This window comes from Protomyctophum bolini (assembly GCF_963924005.1).
Source record: "Protomyctophum bolini genome assembly, chromosome: 12".
NCBI lineage: Eukaryota > Metazoa > Chordata > Actinopteri > Myctophiformes > Myctophidae > Protomyctophum > Protomyctophum bolini.
The window spans coordinates 17929438-17950284 of NC_137873.1; the positions used below are offsets into that span (position 1 = coordinate 17929438).

The following is a 20847-nucleotide window of genomic DNA, read 5'->3' on the forward strand; positions in this document are numbered from 1 at the left end:
CTCCAATACCCGCAACGCCTATCTGGAAATGGATGAAGCTGAATTTATTTAGAAACCCCCCCAAAAGCTCACAGTCATCAGGATGTTTAAAACCTGGGAGGGAGGTGTGTGTGTGTGTGTGTGTGTGTGTGTGTGTGTGTGTGTGTGTGTTGGTGAGGGGAGATGGGGGGGGGGGGTGTTCTCTGTCACTGATGCTTCACACTAAGTGGTTTCCCCATGACAGGAAGTTGACAGAACGCTGGCGGAGCTCATATGTGAAACGTGCAGCTTATATGAAAGATGAGGCTGCTTGATGGGTTAAGACCTTCTACAGTGGCATTTGTGGTCTTCCTTCACGTAAGCAGAACAAAAGAGAGAGAGAGAGAGAGAGAGAGAGAGAGAGAGAGAGAGAGAGAGAGAGAAGCATGGAGACACTGGTATTTCTATTTCCTCAATTTAACTTTTTGGCTCCAAAAGAGGAAGCATTTTTCAAAGAGCTCAGTCCAGAGGACTTGCAGAAAACGAGAATGAAAGACGACACGACCAGGTATGATTTCCAAGCTTGAATGATTTTCAAATAGTTTTCTGTGATATTACTGTAAGTGTTTCTGTGAGTTGAAGGAGAAGGGTAATCAGCCAAGTACTCTCATTGCACTGCATTTCTGAAATATAAAGATATTCAGCAATAGCTATGTCTGAAAGTAACTTCGTTATTCTGTCTAAGCGGCCATATAATCTCAAATCAAATCATAACCTTACAGTGCTGTGTCTGTATACGTTCTGTGTCTCCTGTGGAAAGTCAAAAGTGGAAAGTCATTTGAGGTGATTTATTTGCTGCACCTCTCTGGGGTCTGTTATTTATCAACACAGTGCTTCTCCTGGATGACCTTTTTTAAGGGAAAGCTAAGAGTGGCTTATTTTGAAGGTTGCCACTTTATAAATGTCTTCCACCAAACTGGAAATTCTTTAACAGTCTATTGATTGACTTGCGCTGTGGTGGAGACAGGCCTGCACATGCACTGTGGAAAGCTTAATGTTCCGTTTCCATTGGGTTACAGGCTCAAAGCTGACAGGAAGACGAGCCGATTCAGCCTGTTGCTTACTAAGTCAGGCTCTCATGAAAACGTCAGTCCAGTTAAAACCACAAAAACAGCATCCAACAAGTGAGCCAACATTCAACTTTTCTTTTATGTACTCAGTGATGGAAAGTAGTTACTCAAGGACTTTTCTCGTAGTACGGTTACTTTAGTGCAATTTTGAGGTACTTAATTTCTCTATACTTTATACTTGTACTCCACTACACCTGAGAGTCAAATATTGTACTTGATCCCTATTTTATACTTTTTATTTCAAGTACTTTTACTATTGGTAAATTAAGTTTATTTTGTTGCCAATACTTTGCCAGTACTTTTACTCAAGTAACATTTTGGATACAGGACTTTTACTACTAGTATTTCTACATTGTAGTATTGATACCTTTGTACCAAACCAGTGTTGTTGTTTTTCTGCCAGTTAACTGTCATTACCCTATAGCTAAACTCCATGAATCACTGCACACTGCAGGAAAAGGGAATTGAAAGTTGTGTGCAGGGATGTCTTTGGGGACGGACTCACAAAATCTCTTTGGCTTTTTGCAGTATCTCACCGGAGGCAGCTTTGACATGGAGCGACTCTTTTGAAGAACTGCTAAAAGATTCAGGTTAGATTGAAGCCCCCAAATCTCTCCATTTGCTGTGTCACACACTAGTTGTCCGGAGCGGTTTGCTTCCCTGTCAAGCATTCTATATCATTTGCAATGGAAGCTGCTGGTTTGTTATGTGCTGATGGGGGGTGTTTAAGCTAGGGAACAAACAGTACGAGTTTCACTACATCTTTTTTATATTTGTATAGTAGACGGAACACAGAAGCTCTTCAACTTCCTCATATATCTGTGTTTAGCATCATCGTTGCCACATTTTTATTTTTGGAGACTTGGTTATGGGGGGAAGGTGAGAACATTTTAAACAGTGATTCAGTGAAAATAGCCGATATGCAAGCTCACAAGATGTCGTGACCTGAAACGTTGCGAGCTTGTAGATCAGCACACCCTTATTTTTTTATATTATCGAAAGTATAAATTAGGGTTAAATCTAGCTGTCTAGGAGTCTCAACAACATGCTCCAAAAACAAGACAACTATTCACCTTTTTCTTACAGCCCATAGTGCATTGCGTTTGTGTGTGTGCATAAGTTCCTCTTTCGCTTGCTGTGTTGCCAGTTTTGAAAGAGAAACAAGTGGCCAGGTCTATGAAAACAAGCACAAATTAAACTAGCTGATCTACAAGCTCACAGACACATTATGAGGTTGTACATCCGTTATTTAAAAACACATTGAGAATAAATCAAAATACTTTGAATATTTTTTAAACATTTTAATAAAATAATTACAAAATATGTTCAGATGGATGTCTGTGGACAATTACATAATTAATCTGGGATTCCTTGATGTGATGAAATGTGGAAGCAAGCCCAAATAAGCAACTACTATACACTTAGTTTAGAGTGCATAGTGACTTTACAGAAATAACAAGTCAAAGGTTGCTTATAATAAGCAGACATGGCAACACGGCCTGAAGGAAGCAAAGCACAGACACAAGGAGCCCCAGTACGTTGGCGGGGAAAAACGTGGATAGCTGCATGGATGCACTGGGGTGTGCACATTATTCAATGAAATCTGCATACACCCTACAGTGGTTCTCAAACCCTTTCATGTCAAAGTTGATAAAGGTTTTCAAAAATGTAAATGTTAAAGTGGGGTTAAACTGTTCCTTTAGCCGGGGACCCCTGAAACCCCAAGGATCCCTGAACTATATAAAAGAAAACATGCAGTCGTCTGCCTGACAAAGTTCGATTTTCCACTTATTTGGATTCCTACATCCTTGAGCACATTTCCAATATTCAGTGAGAGCCTGTCTGATGAACCAAACCATTTGACATTTTACCTTAATTACTCTATAATTCTCCCTCTTTCTATTCTCTCTGAACAGTGAACATTCATCCATGCGCTCTTTATCATACCGACGCGTGCATGCACTATTCTCCCAAGCAAACTTCCTCGACTTCCCCTATAATTTTTAGTAAACCTCTTATACACTTTCATACACTTTTATTCTTTCGGGTTTTGTCTTTCAGCTATTTATCGAAACTATAAACTCTTTAATTAAACTTACTTCTACTTTGTTTTACTCTCCTGTATACGGCTGTAATTAGCCAACATTTATCTTAAAAGGGCTTCAAATATCCCTCCACAGAGACCCTGTGAGATTATTTCACTGTGGTAGAACAATAGCTGACAGCATGTTAAATTATAGCAGCTCTGTGTGTGAGTATGTGAGGCAGTTGAAAGGGTGCCTATAGAATCTATAGCTTGTTATGACTCAGTGCAGACCCTGTCTGTCTGTCTGTCTGTCTACAAGAATATTGTATTTAAATATAAATACTTAAACCCCATACAGTACTGCATGTCATTGACTAGAGTTCCTGCAGCGGTCTAAAATTGTTCCGTCTTTATTTCCCTCTACATCAAATCTCTTTGAATTTGGACGCTATAAGGTTGATGTGGGTAATTAGACTGGGATAAAGCCCTTGAGATGCATGACATTATGTTTTCAAGGCGGTCCTCTTGCAGTGCTGATCAACACACCGTAGACTAGGGCAGTGTCTCCCATGGCTCAGGACCCATTCGTGAGTCACAGACCATTCTTTATGAGCAGAGAGTAGGGCTCCATTTTCATCACCGCTAAACCCCTTATCCCTAAACTATTTTGAAAACCATTTTTGAATAGTTCAACTAGCCAATCTACATTGACACGTTGTGAGCTTGTAGACTGGCCATTTTAACTATTCAAAAATGTTTTGCAAAATAGCAAAACAAAAAAGGCAAAGAAGTTTAGGGATAAGGGGTTAGGGTTAGTACCCACAGTGTTGTGATCTTGTAGATCGGCTATTTTCGCAATGTTGGCCTCTTTCTTACATACTATTTGATCATTTTGTTATTAAAAAGATCTTAAAACTCATTAAATTGTAACTTTTCAAATGTGCAGACCCTGTATACACTATACGGTATGTTAGTTTGTTTATTGTTGAGTGAGAAAGCAATATTGCACATTAAAGTGGTAGTTCACTATGGCTATAGTTCCCTAACCCTATGGAGACAAAGGAGAGATGTTTCCAATAGGGAACCACTGTTGGTCATCAAATGATTGGCTTAGCAAAAACTAAAAAATATCCATGAATTCAAGATCCCATGTGGTGAGTAGCCTAATTGATAGAAAAAAAATAAGTCGTTTTGGGGGTGAACTATCCCTGTAAGCTAATCATCTGGGGTCCCCAACATAATTTGGTGATCCCCCCCAGGGAACCACTGGTCTATATCTTTAATAGACAGTGTCATGATTGTGAATTAGTGAAATCCACGTGATGTTTTATCTCTCTTCCCTTTCTGTCCGGTCTAGATGGCGTGGATACCTTCTCTCAGTTCCTCCGCACAGAGTTCAGCGAGGAGAACATAGAGTTCTGGCTGGCCTGTGAAGAGTTCAAGAGCATCGACGCAGAAACCAAGCTGCTCTCCAAAGCCAAGCAGATGTACGCCGTCTTCATCGAAGCCAATTCCCCCAAAGAGGTACAGTATGAGTACAGTATGAGCCAAGCAGATGTACACCGTCTTCATCGAGGCCAACTCCCCCAAGGAGGTACAACAGTATCAAACACAAATAGTGAGGTTCACACCTGACTTGTGGTTGATGTGAACATGACAAGTTAGTTAATAATGGTATGTTGACCAATCTTTATGGTAGAGTACAGTATATCAATACAAAATAACTAGTAAGTCTGCGGTGGCTGTGGTCTCCTTAATCTTGAAATATGGTGTTGGGTTAGGACATCTACTGATTGATAAAGCAGACAGAGGACTGGATTGGACACTAGACATGGCACCTCCTTCATCTATCTAAAATTTTAAACAATCTCTGTTTCACTGAGTGAGTGAGTGAGTGAGTGAGTGACCAGACCAGTGTATCTCGGGGAACTAACCAATGTACTTCAAATGTCATACAGTATGTATTCCCCCAATTTATACGATTTTGTTTCATCTCCAGGACTCCAATCTACGCTGAACAATCCAATCCTCAATTTTCATTTAACTCTTGAGATTATATTTCGTCCCATTTGTATGCTCTCGGAGTTAGAGACCCATATTTGGTCCATTTGGTTCCTAATGCAAACATTTAGAAGGAGACCTATAGAACCCCCTCAAGGACCCCACTTTGAGAACCACTAACACGACCACTGTGGTTGTAGTTGGTCTCCCTGCTCCTCTATTGTAGGACCACTACTGGTTGACAAGTGGTATTGCATGAAGCTCAACATCACATCCTCTGCTCAAATAGACTATCTGTATTAGCTCAACACAGGCAGGGCACCCGGGTTCAGAACCTGGGTATACGACATAAAAGTTACAGATTACATCGTTAATATTGAAGAACTAATGTAAAATGGATGTTAATAGTAATGTATAAGTAATGATTAGCTGAGTACAGCGGTTCAATCAATTTAGCATGAGTGCCGAAAAAGAACCACGACGGTCATTTTTATACTCAGAGAGATCACATAACACCGAGGGTTTCACTGTGTATAGTCCTGATAAATGATGACCATTATCCAGGGTGACAGTCAGGGGACTGCTGAGCACACGGCCAGGATAGTACATGGAAGGCTGTTGCATAAGTAATATTGATTATATAAGTTTAAAAAAGGGGCAGATAACTGCACTATAGCTACTGAAGGCTGGGCTCTATTTGTCGTGGCGGGTCAGTGAAGTATTATGTGTTATTATTGTCTGGAGGAACAACAGAGGTTGTGGATGAGTTGTATGGTCATTAACCACCTGCAGGCTGACCTTTCATGCTTTAATCCATATACGGTACTGTGTGTCGTACGGCGGTTGTGCTCGCCGCTAACAGCCCCTCGACAAGCATACTGTACATCCGCTATTTTTGGCTTAGCGGTCATGGGAAGTGTAGACCAATGGTTCTCAAGGTGGGGTCCGGGGACCCGTGGAAGGGGTCCTTTATTAGTTTCCAGTGGGTAGCATACCCAGCTAAATGAGGAACAGACACCTTTTCCCCATTTGGGATTTTGACCTCGAAAATAGCTGATCTACAAGTTCACAATGCGATGTGACACATTGTGGAAGGCAAGTCAAGTTTATTTGCATCACTCTTTTCAGCAACAAGGCAATTCAATGTGCATGGAACATCAAGCAAAATAAACACATTCCAAGAGGACATTTGAATCCAGTAAAAAGTGTTAAAGTCTTCTCTTATGATTTCGCACAAAAAAGTTCAAATGGGGGTGTTGGTGGGGGGTTAAGGGTCAGTCGGAGAACCACTGGCGTAGGCTACTCTGGTCTTGGTCACTCTGGTCTTGGTCAAAGTGAGGCGAGTCGTTTCGTTTGCAGTTTCTGCAAACAAATTATATCATATATATATTATAGAACTGGGGACAGACCCCCCCCCCCCCCACACACACACACACACACACACACACACACACACACACACACACACACACACACACACACACACACAGTACATACACAAACATCCCCCCTGTTGAGAACCAGTGCACTAGAGTAGGCTACTGAGCAAGTGCTCTCAGGGTCTCTCAGAGAGGTAACCGTTGGACCACAGGTTGGTTTTGCAGAACGTGGCTGCAGAAGTGGAAGTACATTCTCAGCCAGCCACCCACGCATGTGAATATGAAAAAATACACAATAGCAACATATTATTACAGTGACATGAAAGCGCACGCCAGCTCAAGTGATTTCCAAGAAGATCAAAATGCAAATGACAGTAAAATTGCAGATTATACAGACTTCCACAGAGGGGAGGGGTAGTGGCTTTGAATAAACATGAATATCTCATCACTGCATTGCCGCTTTGAATATATTTGGTGCTGTCGGCTATTTAAATAGCTTCCCTAATGCTAATGTTTTATAGGGCCGATCTTTGAATTAAATGAAATTGAAAAAAATGTATTGATTGATCTGTGATTTGTTGGATTAGTTCAGTTGATAATGAATTGGATGTTATTTTATAGATTTAATTGTTTGATATTGTATGCCCATCATTGCCCAAAATGCTTTAGTTTCTGAGCATTCTTTCTGGAGCATAAGGTGTAGTCAAACCATGGGTACCATTGATACTGTCGACATTTCTGCAAAACTAGGCAGTTCATTTAACCGTTTCACACTGTTGCTAGTTGATATTACAATGTGTTCTATATCAAAGGGGAACCAAGCCCTCGGTACATGAGTTTGCTGCCATCTAAAGGTTAAAAATCATCTCAAGTTCTAGACTGAACTTTGTCATGTACAGTATACTGTGATGTAAAGCAAAACAACTGCAGCTAATGCAATTATTAATAATTGGTGTGTAAGTGTAAGGTGTGCCAATGTGATCATGTCAAACCTCATTGACACCAATTTCAGCCTAGGTGATTTCTAATCTTTAGATGGCAGCAAATATTGGTGCTAAAGTGGCCTAGGACTATTGCATTTTAGCTTTGTAAACACCCATGTACCCTGATCACTAGAACATACTGTAGATGCAATAACTTCCACGTTGAATAAATAAATAAATATGCCTACATTCTGTCAGATATAATTAGTAACTGGATCTTTCTCTGCGTTGTCGTCGTAGTTGTGACCTTTGATTGCGTTGCACTCTCTCTCTCTCTCACCATCAGGTGAACATCGACCACTGCACCAAGGTGGCCATCCAGAAAAACATGGGCCAGCCCACGAGCAGCTGCTTCGACAGCGCCCAGAGCAAAGTGTACGGCCTGATGAAGAAGGACTGCTACCCCAGGTTCCTCAAGTCTGACCTGTATCTGCGCCTCACCAGCAGGAGGAGGGCGGCGGGGGCCACCATGATGCGCAGGAGGTCGCGCTCCTGCGTGTTCAACGAGAGAGGGGAGGAAACGTCCGGCCGATAGTAGAGGCAGCTTTGCTGTCATAATAAAAGGCTGAAGGCTGTGTGGCAGCCATGTAAGCATTTTTTTTTAACTATACTAACAATGTAAGAAGTAAAGGTGGGTGACCACTACTCTAATACAAAAAACATTGTATGCCTTCAAATATGCAAATATGCGTTTTCTAGGTGCACAAACACACACAAAAGACTTAAACATAATCAGACTACTTGAAGCTTGATATTAAAGCGTAATTAATTAATACATTTCTATTTCAACCAATCTGTATGGTAGGTAGAGTATGTTAATATAGCACATCTGCAGTGGTTGGAGATAGTCTCTCTATACTCTTCCATTGAGGAATGTAAGGCCATGAGACATTGACAGCATCGCTGATGCGCGTCAAGAAACCCTTCCGCGTTGCTCTGACTCACCTTGGATGGCGTGTGCCACGCGTCAATGCTCCAAAATAGAACCCATCTTTGGGAGACGCACATACAGGTTTTGTTCGCAGCGAGCTTGTGCTATTTTCAGCGAAAGATTTCCCCACAATAACAGAAAACTGAAAATACACTAGAGCTCTGAGGGACTCGGGTCAAACATATAGGGTTTAAGTGCATAAGCTACATCTACACTTAGTTGCGTGCCAAAAATAGCCGATCTACAAGCGATCTATGACACCACGTGCAACCTACAAATGCATACCTTGCCGCAGTTTTAATTGCAAGGACTCCCATAACTCTGAGCATGTACAAATTGAACCCAAATGTGTTACAGACCTGTAAGGGGTCCTTTGGGAAACCCCCCTCAAGGAACCCTGGGGGTCCCTGAACCCCACGTTGAGAACCACTAGCCTTACTTAACACATGGTCCATATGAGAACACTTATACCGTGGCTGGGTTCAAAGGTCGTCTGAAACCAGCTGCCTCGACTCCCAGCCCAGCGATAGACCTGAATAGAGCATTAATCTTTGTGATGTGTGTTTCACCACTTAATATGATACCCCATTAAAATAGATTCATGATTATATGAACGCCTAAGTTTGCTCTGGACTCAGACTGCAGCAACAGTGACTCCAGCTTATTGCATCTTTTTAATGAGACATCCGGGGAGAGATTATAATATATTTCTGTTATCAATTAATATTATTCCTTTACTAGTGAAACAAATATATCCTGTTTGAATACTAATATGAAACTAAATCCTCATTTGTTATTGTTTTTCAGTGTGCCAACACTGTAACTCAATAATTTATGTTTTTGTAATGACCGTGTACTGTACTGTGGGCTTGCTGTTGTAAATTGTAAATAATAGAATCTGTGGAATAATTATTGCAATAAAGATTGTATTGTAAAAAGGCTTTTTGCATCAATCTCCTTGGTATCATCAATTATCTCAGATGAATAATATTAAATGTGATAGATGGGAGCGATAATATTGCAAAATTATCCCACATGGCCAGACATAAAAGAATTTGAAACTCTCCAATAAACCCCAGAACAATTAATACCTCATGAACCGAGGGCCACCATTCCGGGACAGAAATATTCATGCTATTAGAGTGTGCACCCCATATTTCTTACAAAGACAAATGCATGTGTAATCATTTCAACGTGTGAGTGAGTTGAAGCCTCATACTTCACCGAATGATGGTGTTCCTCATCCCAAATAGCAGATCTACCAGTAAGACGCCTGAGGGCGAGAAGCATCTGCCTGGGTGACAGCAGACTGCTGGGCGAGCGCTGGCGCTTTGGCAAGGGGGGTCAGATCAACATATGGAATTAATTCTGTACTGGCCATATATGGAGCTTGTCTTGAGTATACAGGGTTTGATGAGGTCAGATCGATGTGGAATGTCAGAATAGGTCAGTTCCATATATGGAGTTCTAAGGGTGGCAGCGGGGGCAGTGAGTGAGTGAGTGAGTGAGTCATGAGTGTGAGTGAGTGAGTGAGTGAGTCATGAGTGAGTGAGTGAGTCATGAGTGTGTGTGTGTGTGTGTGTGTGTGTGTGTGTGTGTGTGTGTGTGTGTGTGTGTGTGTGTGTGTGAGTGAGTGAGTGAGTGAGCGATTGACTTCAAACATGCGTGCGTATATCGTCAAAGAACCGAGGTAGTGTAGGCCTATGTGCTGAGTGGGAAGCCGGTCCGTTCAGAAGATTCACAAAAAATATTGGTAAATACATAAATTCCCATATATGGAGTATACCCTCATATGCATTTCCAAGTTACAGATTCTAGCTTTTCATTAGTATCTTATATTAGGTGGTCCTGTGTAGCTTATTATATTTATAGTAAACTTTGGATAGTTTATGGTTTCTTTACTTTGCTGTCCTAATTTCTGTTCTCCTTATCTTGCAGTGGATTGGGGAGCAGTAATGTGATGTCATGACAATCAGTCAAGCGGCGGCACCTGGGCCCGGTGCCGACGCCCTGTATAAAAGCCTGTCTCCCCAGTCCCTTCCTCAGCTCTGTTGTATTCAGTGCGCTCTTGCACTTCTCCCACTATGCACCTTCCCCAACACTTTTGTTAATACATTCAACATGCACCCAATGCCATACCTTCCACTCATGCATACATGCACTACACTACTGACAACTGACTTTCACACCTAATCTATTTGCTCCTGATTTGTTTTGATATCCTTATTTTTGATTACTTAATAATTTAATATTGCTTTTGAATACTGCGTCTCCCCTGTTTTTTGTTGTATACTTGGCTAGGCCCTAGGCCAGGTATATAACAACACACACACACACACACACACACACACACACACACACACACGCACACGCACACACACAGGGCTCGGTTTAGATCAGCACCACACCTGTCATAGGCTCCAGTGGCCTTTGGAGTTCATCTCGGTCCAAGTCTGTCATTTCCCCAAAACATGCTTAGCATACCTTGTTCACATTAATGACGTGACAACGCTGCAGAGGCCACTGAAGACGCCGGTGCCTGATCTCTCCTCACAGGAACGGTCTGAAAGGAGGCGAAAGCAAAACAAAAGCGGTGATAACAAAGAAGGCACATGCTCCATTGGCTTGCCAGACTCTTCGCAGCTAGAGATTAGTTTCCTGCTAAGAATCTGCTGCCAGAGTTTCCGCCCAAACCCCCCACTCATTCTTTTTTCCATTTTCCATTCCACAGTGGTGTTTAAATCTGCAAGTGTATGCTGAAAGCCTCTGCTATCAGCCAGGAGTTAAAGAGGGCAGCCATTAATCAAAATTCCTTCTTTTTAATTCAGAGCTATGCATTCAGAGAGACAAAGAGTACTTCAAATGAGCTCTCCTCGGGATGTAACAGTGTTGGCGGAGATCGGGAGATGGTTCATTATAAAGTGCTTAACAGTGGTCATTTGTAAAGATTTTCTTTCACAAATGGTCATTTAACCGCTTGAAGCCTATTATACTTCATTGTACGTCAGATAGTGGAAAGAGTGGATCTAAGGTCACAACGCGTTGCAACACGTCACGTTCTATTGTTGCAGAATGGCAGGGAACGCAGCCAATCAGACTGGAACCCAGTGCTGTCAGAGCCCGGGTGACATTTCTGGCTCCTCTAGCTCAGTGGTTTCCAAACTTTTTCGTGTCAAGGACCCCCAAATCAACATGTATTAGGCCAGGGACCCCCGATTTAATGGAATTTCTATAAATCCAACCAAATGGACCCATAAGGGTCCATTTATGGTTCCATTTGTACACTCTCTGAGTTACAGACCCATAAGGGTCTATTTGGTTCCTAACTATCTCTAATTGAGCTAGGTACCCCCTGGAACTCCCTCAAGTACCCCTAGGGGTCCCCGGAACCCACTTTTGGAACCAATGCTCTAGCTCACAGTCAACCTGCAGCACATTGTGTTCATTAAATGAAGGTCAGTTGCCATGTGTAGGCCAGGCGTTTGTTCTCGGTTGCAGTGATAGGACAGTCAATCTAAGGCTTAGATTGACTGGCCTTTTGTGGCACGTCCCTTTTTAGCTTAGATTCTAAGCTAAAAAGGGACGTGCCACAAAATAAATTGCAATAGTAATCGTTCAAGATTTTGTCTAATCCTTACGGTCATCCAAATAAAAATGGATTATTATACATTTTGGATCAAGGTAAATTCAGGGGTTGAATGTTGGGGTACCATTGAAAACCTATATAAGGCAAACATTCCACATTTGAATTATGCTATGTAGCATGTGACATGTCAAACTAAGGGTTATTCATGATTCGGAAACCCATTCCAAGCATTAGTTTTGCACGAAAAACACTCCTTGGTGACCTCATCACATTTGTGATGTTCTTGTAGGTCTGCCTATTATCTTCTCTTCTCTGCTAATGCCCTGGTTATTTTCACTTGGCAGAGAAGAGCAGATAATAGGCAGACCTACAAGAACATCACAAATGTGATGAGTTCACCAAGGAGTGTTTTTCGTGCAAAACTAATGCTTGGAATTATGTATGGAATGGGTTCCGAATCATGAATAACCCTTGGTTGATCCGTGGAGAACCTACAGCACCACACAGTGGCCGCTCTGGATAACTGCACCCTGATGCCTTGCACTTGCAGTGCAGTGCAGTTGCTACCTACGGTATATAGCACCTAAATTGGCTAGTTTAATGTCACGTTTATTTGTGAAGCCCTGAATTCACAGATAATTATAGTTTAAATAAAAGGCTATACATTTTTTAACCCAATTAAAGCCCCTCAATTTGACAAGGAAACACTCCAGGGAAAAATAATCTAACTTACGTAGGATTCATGATGACTTTTTTATGTTTTGAAACTTTTGATGTATTACCGCATGTTTTTTGTTCTTGCTTAGTGTAAATCGCTCTGGATTAAGAGCGTCTGCTAAATGCCTAAATTATAAGATGTCACAATTTCTGTCTACTTGCTCTGTGTCTCAGAGGTGGGCTGTGGACAGTTCAGAAACCTGTCCTCTACAGTGACATCATCGATAGGGATTCCAAGTTAAGACAAACGACAGCCTTTCTCTTCCTGGTAAGTTAGCATGCTGAAATATAGAAGCCATTGCATCTTGTTCAAAATGACCAAAACTGTATAACGATGATGTCATTGGTTGCCAGGTTTCTTAACTGGTCCTCCTCGGTGACACAGAGTGAGTAGACAGAAATGGTGCCATCTTATATTATAATGAGCAAGAGGACCAATTATGAAGAGGGTTAAAAAAGGGTGAAGTTCTCCTTTAAGCCCTACTTCATAATATACGACAAATGGCGAAAATAGCCCATCTACAAGCTCACAACCCGTCAAATCGTGTTCTGTTTTGAACATTTTTTTAATAAATTTGACAAATATTTTTTTCCAAATGTTCCAAATGTTTGACAATTTTCCCCAAAAAGGAATGTCGGGTTGTGATCACAAAGAAAACAGAACATCGATCTGCAACTTCCACTCCATGGCTGGACCCATGCAGCCAAATCCTTTATTTTTGAAAAACAAATGAGCAGACCTGAACAGTCTGAACACATGCAAATAGCACTGGCATGGGTGTGTTCCATCACCTGCCAATATTTACATATTCTGTGTGTGTGTGTGTGTGTGTGTGTGTGTGTGTGTGTGTGACACGTGTGTGTGATGTGTGTGTGTGTGTGTGTGTGTGTGTGTGTGTGTGTGTGTGTGTGTGTGTGTGTGTGTGTGTGTGTGTGTGTGTGTGTGTGTGTGTGTGTGTGTGTGCGTGCGTGCGTGCATGTGTGCGTGCATGTGTGCGTGCGTGAGTGAGTGCTTGCGTGTGTGCGTGCGTGCGTGTGTGCAACGTGAGCTTGTAGATCTGCTCTTTTCTGCAAAGGTTTTCCCAGATTGTACGGATACTGGGGTGAAAGTGGTTAACTCTGAAAACGGTGGGCGAAAGTTAACTCAGAATATTTAGTTACTTTGCATAATACAAATTACAAATACAAAACGTACATATACACTGATGAATAATGAGCTATTCTTGTAGGTTAATCTGTCCAGCAGCACATACATTTATTAAACTCAGCCTCACCTTTACCAAGAGCACATTAATGTATTAATAATTACAGACCAATTATGATTGTATATTTTGATATAGCCTACTTTTGTAGTTTACACAAGTAACATTTGGAATTCAGGACTTTTACTTGTAATATAGTATGTATACATTGTTGGTAATACTTTTACTTAACAACTTAAACCTGCAGTCCCCCAGGATTCTGTACTTTCTTGGCCCCCTCCTTCCCCTCTACAGCAAAACTCGACGCAAAACAAATCTACAAACGCACAATGAGCTTGTAGATAGTAAAAGTACTAACATTTTCCAAACATTTCTTTTAATAGCATGATCTACTAGCTGGTGAGCTTGTGGGTCAGCAATTGTCGAATCGCTGGAGTATAAAATGGGGTTTGCAATAATTAAAATATGCAAACTAACTATAAAGTGGTCAAATAAATATTGCGGTATCTCAACATTGTAACTAAATACTCTATTTGAGTAAATGTACTTATTTACCACCGCTGTATTCTAATTGTACTGTACCCAACAATGTGTAGAACAGGGGCAGGGACAGTACCCAAAATGTCAGAACAGGGACTAATTATGACAGTGTGACCACATTCAACCTGGCATCTGTATAACACAATGACTATATGATTTCTATTTAGATTTTCTATAACAAATAGCACATCTACATAGCGCAATTGTAGATCGGATACCGTCGTATGACGGTAAAAATAGACTGGTTAAAAAGTGGTTAAAAAGTATTTTTCATAAAATAACCATTTTAAGTGACCTTGTCGGTATAAAGTCTGAGAAAGTACAACACAGCCTTTATCTTTTTACTAACAACTGAATCTTTGACTGCAAACATCTCAATTTAAAGCACACAGAGATCTTTCAGTGGTCCAAATCAAAGGCCTCGTGTGCACCTCAGTTTGACTTGTTTATGAATTAGATTGGCCCATATCTTTTCCACCAAAATAACTTTGGTTCTAGAACTGGTTCCATTCTTTATTTTGTATGATGGTTTACATCACATCTGCGTCTTCCAACCTGAATAGACTATTCAGAAAAGTGACATGCCCACTTTTGTTCCCACTTCAGAGCAAGAAGATTTTGGTTCGAGTTCCAAACCGACTTTTAGAGATCTGACCCAATTAATTTAGTTCCAAATTTAGGGGGGGAAAGAATGGAACCGGTTCAACCCCGGTGGAAAAGGGGCCAATTGTGTATTGCAGTGGTTCTCCAACATTTTCATGTCAAAACCCACAAATTAATACATATTTGTCCACATACTATTAAAATATGTTGTGTCAGGGATTCTCATAAGAAAAGACGTTACAATTGTAAAACTGTTCAATATGGCTATTTTTGAATAGTGGCTAAACTGATTTTGATACTGTGTTGTTTTGCTGGGTATCCCCTGGAAGCCCCTCAAGGACCCGGTCCCCAGGCCTGTTGTCTGAGATCACCTGCAATAACCACATCTGAGCATAATAACCACATCTGGCACTGATAAATCATGGAGACAGCAGATATGCAAATTACAGGATGTAGGGCCTTGTCCTCGTCAACGTATTTGTTTATGGTCAGGATCTCTCTGTGGTTTTATAACCATTCATTTTTTCAATCTTTTTAATCGTCAAATCTATTTCTCCGTGTCTCCCGCTTGATGCCGTCCCATATCACGATGTGTCATCTTGACCTTGAACGTCTAATATAACTCAAAAACATTATTTACTACTTACTTTACTGTTTACGGACAAAGATATTCTGATGCTCTGATACATGAAAAACACCTCGCCTTTAAGTATAGGCCTACAGTGTTTGCTTTGAAGCATACAAAAACTCAACCTTAGTTTACCTTATTCATACTCATAATTTAATACTCATAATAATGTTCGGTTGGACAAAAAAAGCAAGCCGTCTCCCAGGCGTTTCCATGCAGGGATGCCCCGTCTCTCCCATCAACAACACTTTGCATACTGATTTCCATATATTCCATTCATGTGGAGGAAAGCATCATTTAGATGTTGTTCAGTCACTTGACTCCCTAATATCCAAACAATCACCAGCTGATCTTGACCCTTGAAGGACCATTATTCTCTTTCGCCTCAGAGGACACATACAATGGCAATAAAGTGAGTTCCTTCTTATTTGATTCAAGGGCGTTTTTTTAAATAATTTTCATCAGGATTCAGCTTAAACAGCAGCAATGTGGAAAACACCAGGGAGTCTTGCGCTCGTTGTAAGTCTCATCTTCGTATCGCACACTAAATCATAGAATAGCATAGATCTTAAAAGTGGCTCCTTAAGAACCAATTGCATTAAATAATACAATATTTATATACAAATTAATTAATTATAGATGGCATGATTATTTGAAATGATTTACGAGTCAGCATGCTGCAATATTTTATATGAACCAGGGTGCATTTCACTAATAATTGGACTGGTGATAGATCTTGATGCTCTTTTCAAGGGTAGATTGTGTTGCTTTCCCAAGGATCCCCTTGATGACGTTGAGACATGGAGTGAATCTGTGGACAAGGTCCTCGGCTGTAAAGGTGAGGACATTTTAGTGTCCCTAGTCATAACTCATAATAGAACATTTGGTGAAAATAGGCAAACATTTGGCATAAATAACAGATCTAAAAGATCACAGCAACGCTTGTAAATGGGATATTCTCAGTAAAGAGTTTTTGTTTAGAGGGGGGGGGGGGTACAGGCCGCTGGAGGACCCTGGTCAACAAAGTACAGGCCGCTGGAGGACCCTGGTCAACAAAATAATAATATGGTTTAAGTGTTTACATTTGTACTTTGGGGGAGAACTGATTTTCTCTTGTCAAACGCAAGGCTGCTCAAAAGACCTGCTCAATCAAGTTGACTGGTAGAATACGCAGAAGCTATTATTCTGTACAATCACTATCTCACTACCACTTAAAATAAACAACATTGTATGTTTAATTCACTAGTTTTTATTAGGTGTTGATGCCCTTTTCTATAGTGAGGGTGCTGTTGTTGTGTTTTTTTATTTTTATTATTGAACTGCAAGTCTGAGGAGCCCTTTATTCTTTTACTGTATAGCCTATATTTGTAACCACTTGAAGGGCTTGTCTTCTACAAGATCACAATGTGTCACAGTGCTATGCATTATATATCTATTTTTCGCGAAAATGTTGATGTAGAATGAAACAAGAGCAGAACATGCACAGTTCATTTAACTAAGTATAGACTCAGGGTTTAAGTGGATAAGGTGTGACAATAAAATAATTTCTGATTGGGATTCTGCTTCTCCTCATGTGTGGTCTGACTGCAGCTGGCCAGATAGCCCTCCGTGAGTTCCTGAAGTCAGAGTACAGTGAGGAGAACATCCTCTTCTGGCTGGCCTGTGAAGATTACAAGAAGATCAAGACAATCCCAGAGATGATCTCCACTGCAAACAGGATCTACTCAGAGTTTGTCCAAACAGAGGCTCCCAGACAGGTAAACATACAGTACCCACATTATTTTACTCCTTAAACAGTAACAACCAAGTCTTGTAGGAACAAAAACCAGAAGATCTAAATGTGTCCCATCATGACATGTTTGCAGATCGGCCATTGTCTCAAATTTATTTTGCAATAAGGCTTAAGTAACCTCGCATCACCAGACTTTCCACCTCAGCGGAAAGCCTGGTCTGTGTTCCAAAATGTCCTGGGTGATCCGGTCTAGGCCACGGATATGCTAAACTATGCCGCATCAAGGGTTTTATTGGGTATAGGCCCTAAAATGATGATGCAGGGAATTATTTGGTTCCAGCCTGATGTATATACAAACCAGTGACTACAGCATGACATAAGTTCTGTCCGCTCCCGACCGGATCTGAAACCCAAAAATGCTATGCCGCCTAGGCTATAGGGCTTAAGTGGTTAACAATAAGGAGAGAGCTGGTTGAGATGAGTGGTTGGACTTGTATGTGTTGTTGTTTTTCTTCAATACAGATCAACATCGACTGTTGCACCAGAGAGAACATAACCAAAAACATCTCCCAGCCGACCTTGACGTCGTTCGACACGGCACAGAAGCTCATCTACAGCCTGATGGCCCGAGATTGTTACCCACGCTTCCTCAAGTCCGAGGTCTACCAGAGCCTCCTGAGGAGAGCCGAGGCAAGGTGAATGTCTGGCTCTTAAACAGGCTCGCTGACTCCTCTCACAATGTCTACTTTATACCATTATACCAGTGATTCTCATTTGAAGGACCCACAGTTTGACATGTATTAGATCAGTGGTTTTCAACCCTTTTCATATCAAGGGCCATTATTCATTCGGCATTTGAGCCACGGTCACCACGACCACCATTAGATGAGAATTAGCATCTCAAACCCAAAACTAAATAATTTGTCCACAATGCCATGCTGTATTTATTGATATGGTACCATATAGGAGAGATAACAGGCAAACAATATATAAGGGTCCCCTGGTGGTACCTGGACCAGGATATCGAGAACCACTGCCCTATACCGATTCTGATTGTGAACAGCGTTTGCGCAACCATAGGCACACAGCAAAAATCAGTTACAGTTACTTTACTGTAATTCTGTGAGTGTAAAAATGTACCATCTGAAGTATATTTCTACACTGTCTGGACATAACATCCACTGTATCTATGTACTGCACTGCCTCTGGACATTGATCATTTCTGTTGTCGGAGGGAAACCTCATTATGTCCAAGGCTGTTACTTTTCAGGATTCAAATTCACTTTTGTGTGACACTGTAATATGAAGAAGTATTCATTTACAAAAGGTTCAAATATGGACATAAGAGGTTTCTGCCCGACAGTAACAAAATGATTCATTGATAATGCTTTCTTATCCCTCCTTCCTTCCACAAATTCAATACTCAACTGAATTCCTGATTGTAAATAGTATTATCCACTTTTTTGTCTGATTTGATCAGATATTCAAATCAAATTTATGTTTGCAATTAAAATATATATCTGAATCTATTATTGTTGCATGTCTGTCTCATGTTCAGATTTTGTCAAAAGGAAGAGTAAGCCCTGTTGTAGTTCTACACCAAATCAGTGTGACTTAATATCTCACAATAGACAGATTGACTGCAGGTGTCCTGTTGACATTTGGGTGTGGCCATTTTGAATGAGATGCAAAACGTGCTGGTTGGCAGAGGTGGAGAAGAACTCATATCCTTTGTGTAAGTAAAAGTATAAATAAACATGGAAATACTCAATTAAAGACAGTAGCTGTAGCTATAAGTACCTTACGTACAGTATTTGTGAAATATATATGTAATTAGTTACTTTCCACCAATGCTTGCTGTGTATGTTTATTCTGTAGCCTACATCATGACCTTGTAGTCTATTAAACAGCAGATGGCAACAGTGTCATAGCAGCTGGAGAGTAGCCGCTGTTTAATAGAATCTTACCTGCGCAGGTAAGACACCCAAAGAAGAGGCCGACGCCCTAGGGAGGGAGGGACGCTATTAAACAAGCACTCCCCCTCACATCTTGTTTTACGGCACGTTGCAAAAATCAAAATGGCGGCTCGATATTGTCACTCTTGGAATATTTTGGACAGAAAGTAGCTCATAACATCTCTACGGGCGACTTTTATGATAAACAAGCGACACCAGATTGAAAGAGGATAATTCAAGCTTGGACTGCAGCTGCAAAGTTGGTGAGTTTAACGTCATTTAAGACCAGGAGATCACAAACCAAAAAACATGCATAGGAAGTTGATGGAGGTTATTGCAACTCTGGATTCAGCCCATTGTAAAAAAATCTAGAGTTGCAAATTGCGGCTAGCTGGAGAGTAGACTTTTACATTTTAAATTCCTTTAAATTTGTTTTGTATATATATTTTTACAGTGGTCTAAAAAAAAAGCCTCATCCACGGATGAAAGCAGCACTGCATCAAATAAGGCCTATACAATTATGTGAAGCACAAGTGTGAGGCTTTAGGCTTGAAATGGCAGACAAATTAACATTGCATTCTATGGCCTCAAAGACCCCACAGTTCAATTGGATTTATGGTGCAAAGAGCAGCTGAGTGGAACACAGAGAGATAGTGATGTTTTGAGTTTAGGCTGGTAGAGATATTTTAATGTTTCGAATGATGTGATTTTAATGATTTTTGCAAATATTCATGTGATGTAGTGGTGGGAAGGAAGGCACAAGAGCAGCTCAGATTAATTTGATGCCTTTTTTCATTAAGGTGCAAAGTACACAGCCTTGACGTTTGGCTATGTTAAAGGGGTACGATGCAGAGGGGCTAACAGGGAAATGGGGGGTACACCAGAAAGGGACCAATGTGAAAGACAACACCTGGAGAAGTCTTAATGGGACCTGAGAAGTACTTTAAAAGGTAAATTAAGCGTTTTAGGAAGAAATTCCCCACACTTAAAAGCGCCCCATTGTTGTGTACCGGTACTTTGCACATTCATTTAAAAATGCAGCAGGAGCCATATTGGAAAGACATTGGGCTCTCTTAGGTGTTTAGGTGTAACCAATGATTCTAATGAGGCTTGTTCCATTCTGGTCAAACGGAGTCGGGCCACTGCTGATATTGTGCATGTTTGCTTTCTGTAAAGACTGTTAGCCCAGTGGGTCTCAAATTGGGGTCCAGGGTTCCTTGAGAGGGTTCCAAGTGCACCCCTAGGATGTGTAACTCTGAGAGTTTATGTAGCACCAATGTGCTGCACTAAATGGAACAGACAACCTTCATTAGAATAATTGGTAACCTATGAAGGAAATAAGGAAGGCCTGGTTTATTTCCACCTCTGGTACTATTGTCCTGCCCCTGTAGGCCTACCTTGACCTTGTTGATGTGTGGTATAACTTCCTTTCAAACACTGCTTTGGTGTAGTAGTCTACATATGTGCAACATTGTT

General features: G+C 41.0%; 2 protein-coding genes across 2 annotated transcripts; both read left to right on the forward strand.

Moving 5' to 3' along the window:
- Positions 1-341: 341 nt before the first annotated feature.
- Positions 342-9339, forward strand: rgs18 (regulator of G protein signaling 18). The gene is made up of 5 exons (XM_080777300.1): positions 342-526; positions 1038-1142; positions 1617-1678; positions 4472-4638; positions 7764-9339. The coding sequence occupies exons 1-5, from the start codon at positions 405-407 to the stop codon at positions 8010-8012; spliced, it is 705 nt and encodes a 234-aa protein (XP_080633426.1). The 5' UTR covers positions 342-404; the 3' UTR covers positions 8013-9339.
- Positions 9340-16021: 6682 nt separating this feature from the next.
- Positions 16022-18339, forward strand: LOC308326124 (regulator of G-protein signaling 21-like; the record flags this gene model as incomplete). Its single annotated transcript, XM_080778931.1, has 4 exons — positions 16022-16096; positions 16462-16522; positions 17275-17441; positions 17939-18339. Coding segments are annotated over 4 exons (480 nt in total), but the record flags the coding sequence as incomplete, so codon positions are not given.
- Positions 18340-20847: the final 2508 nt, after the last annotated feature.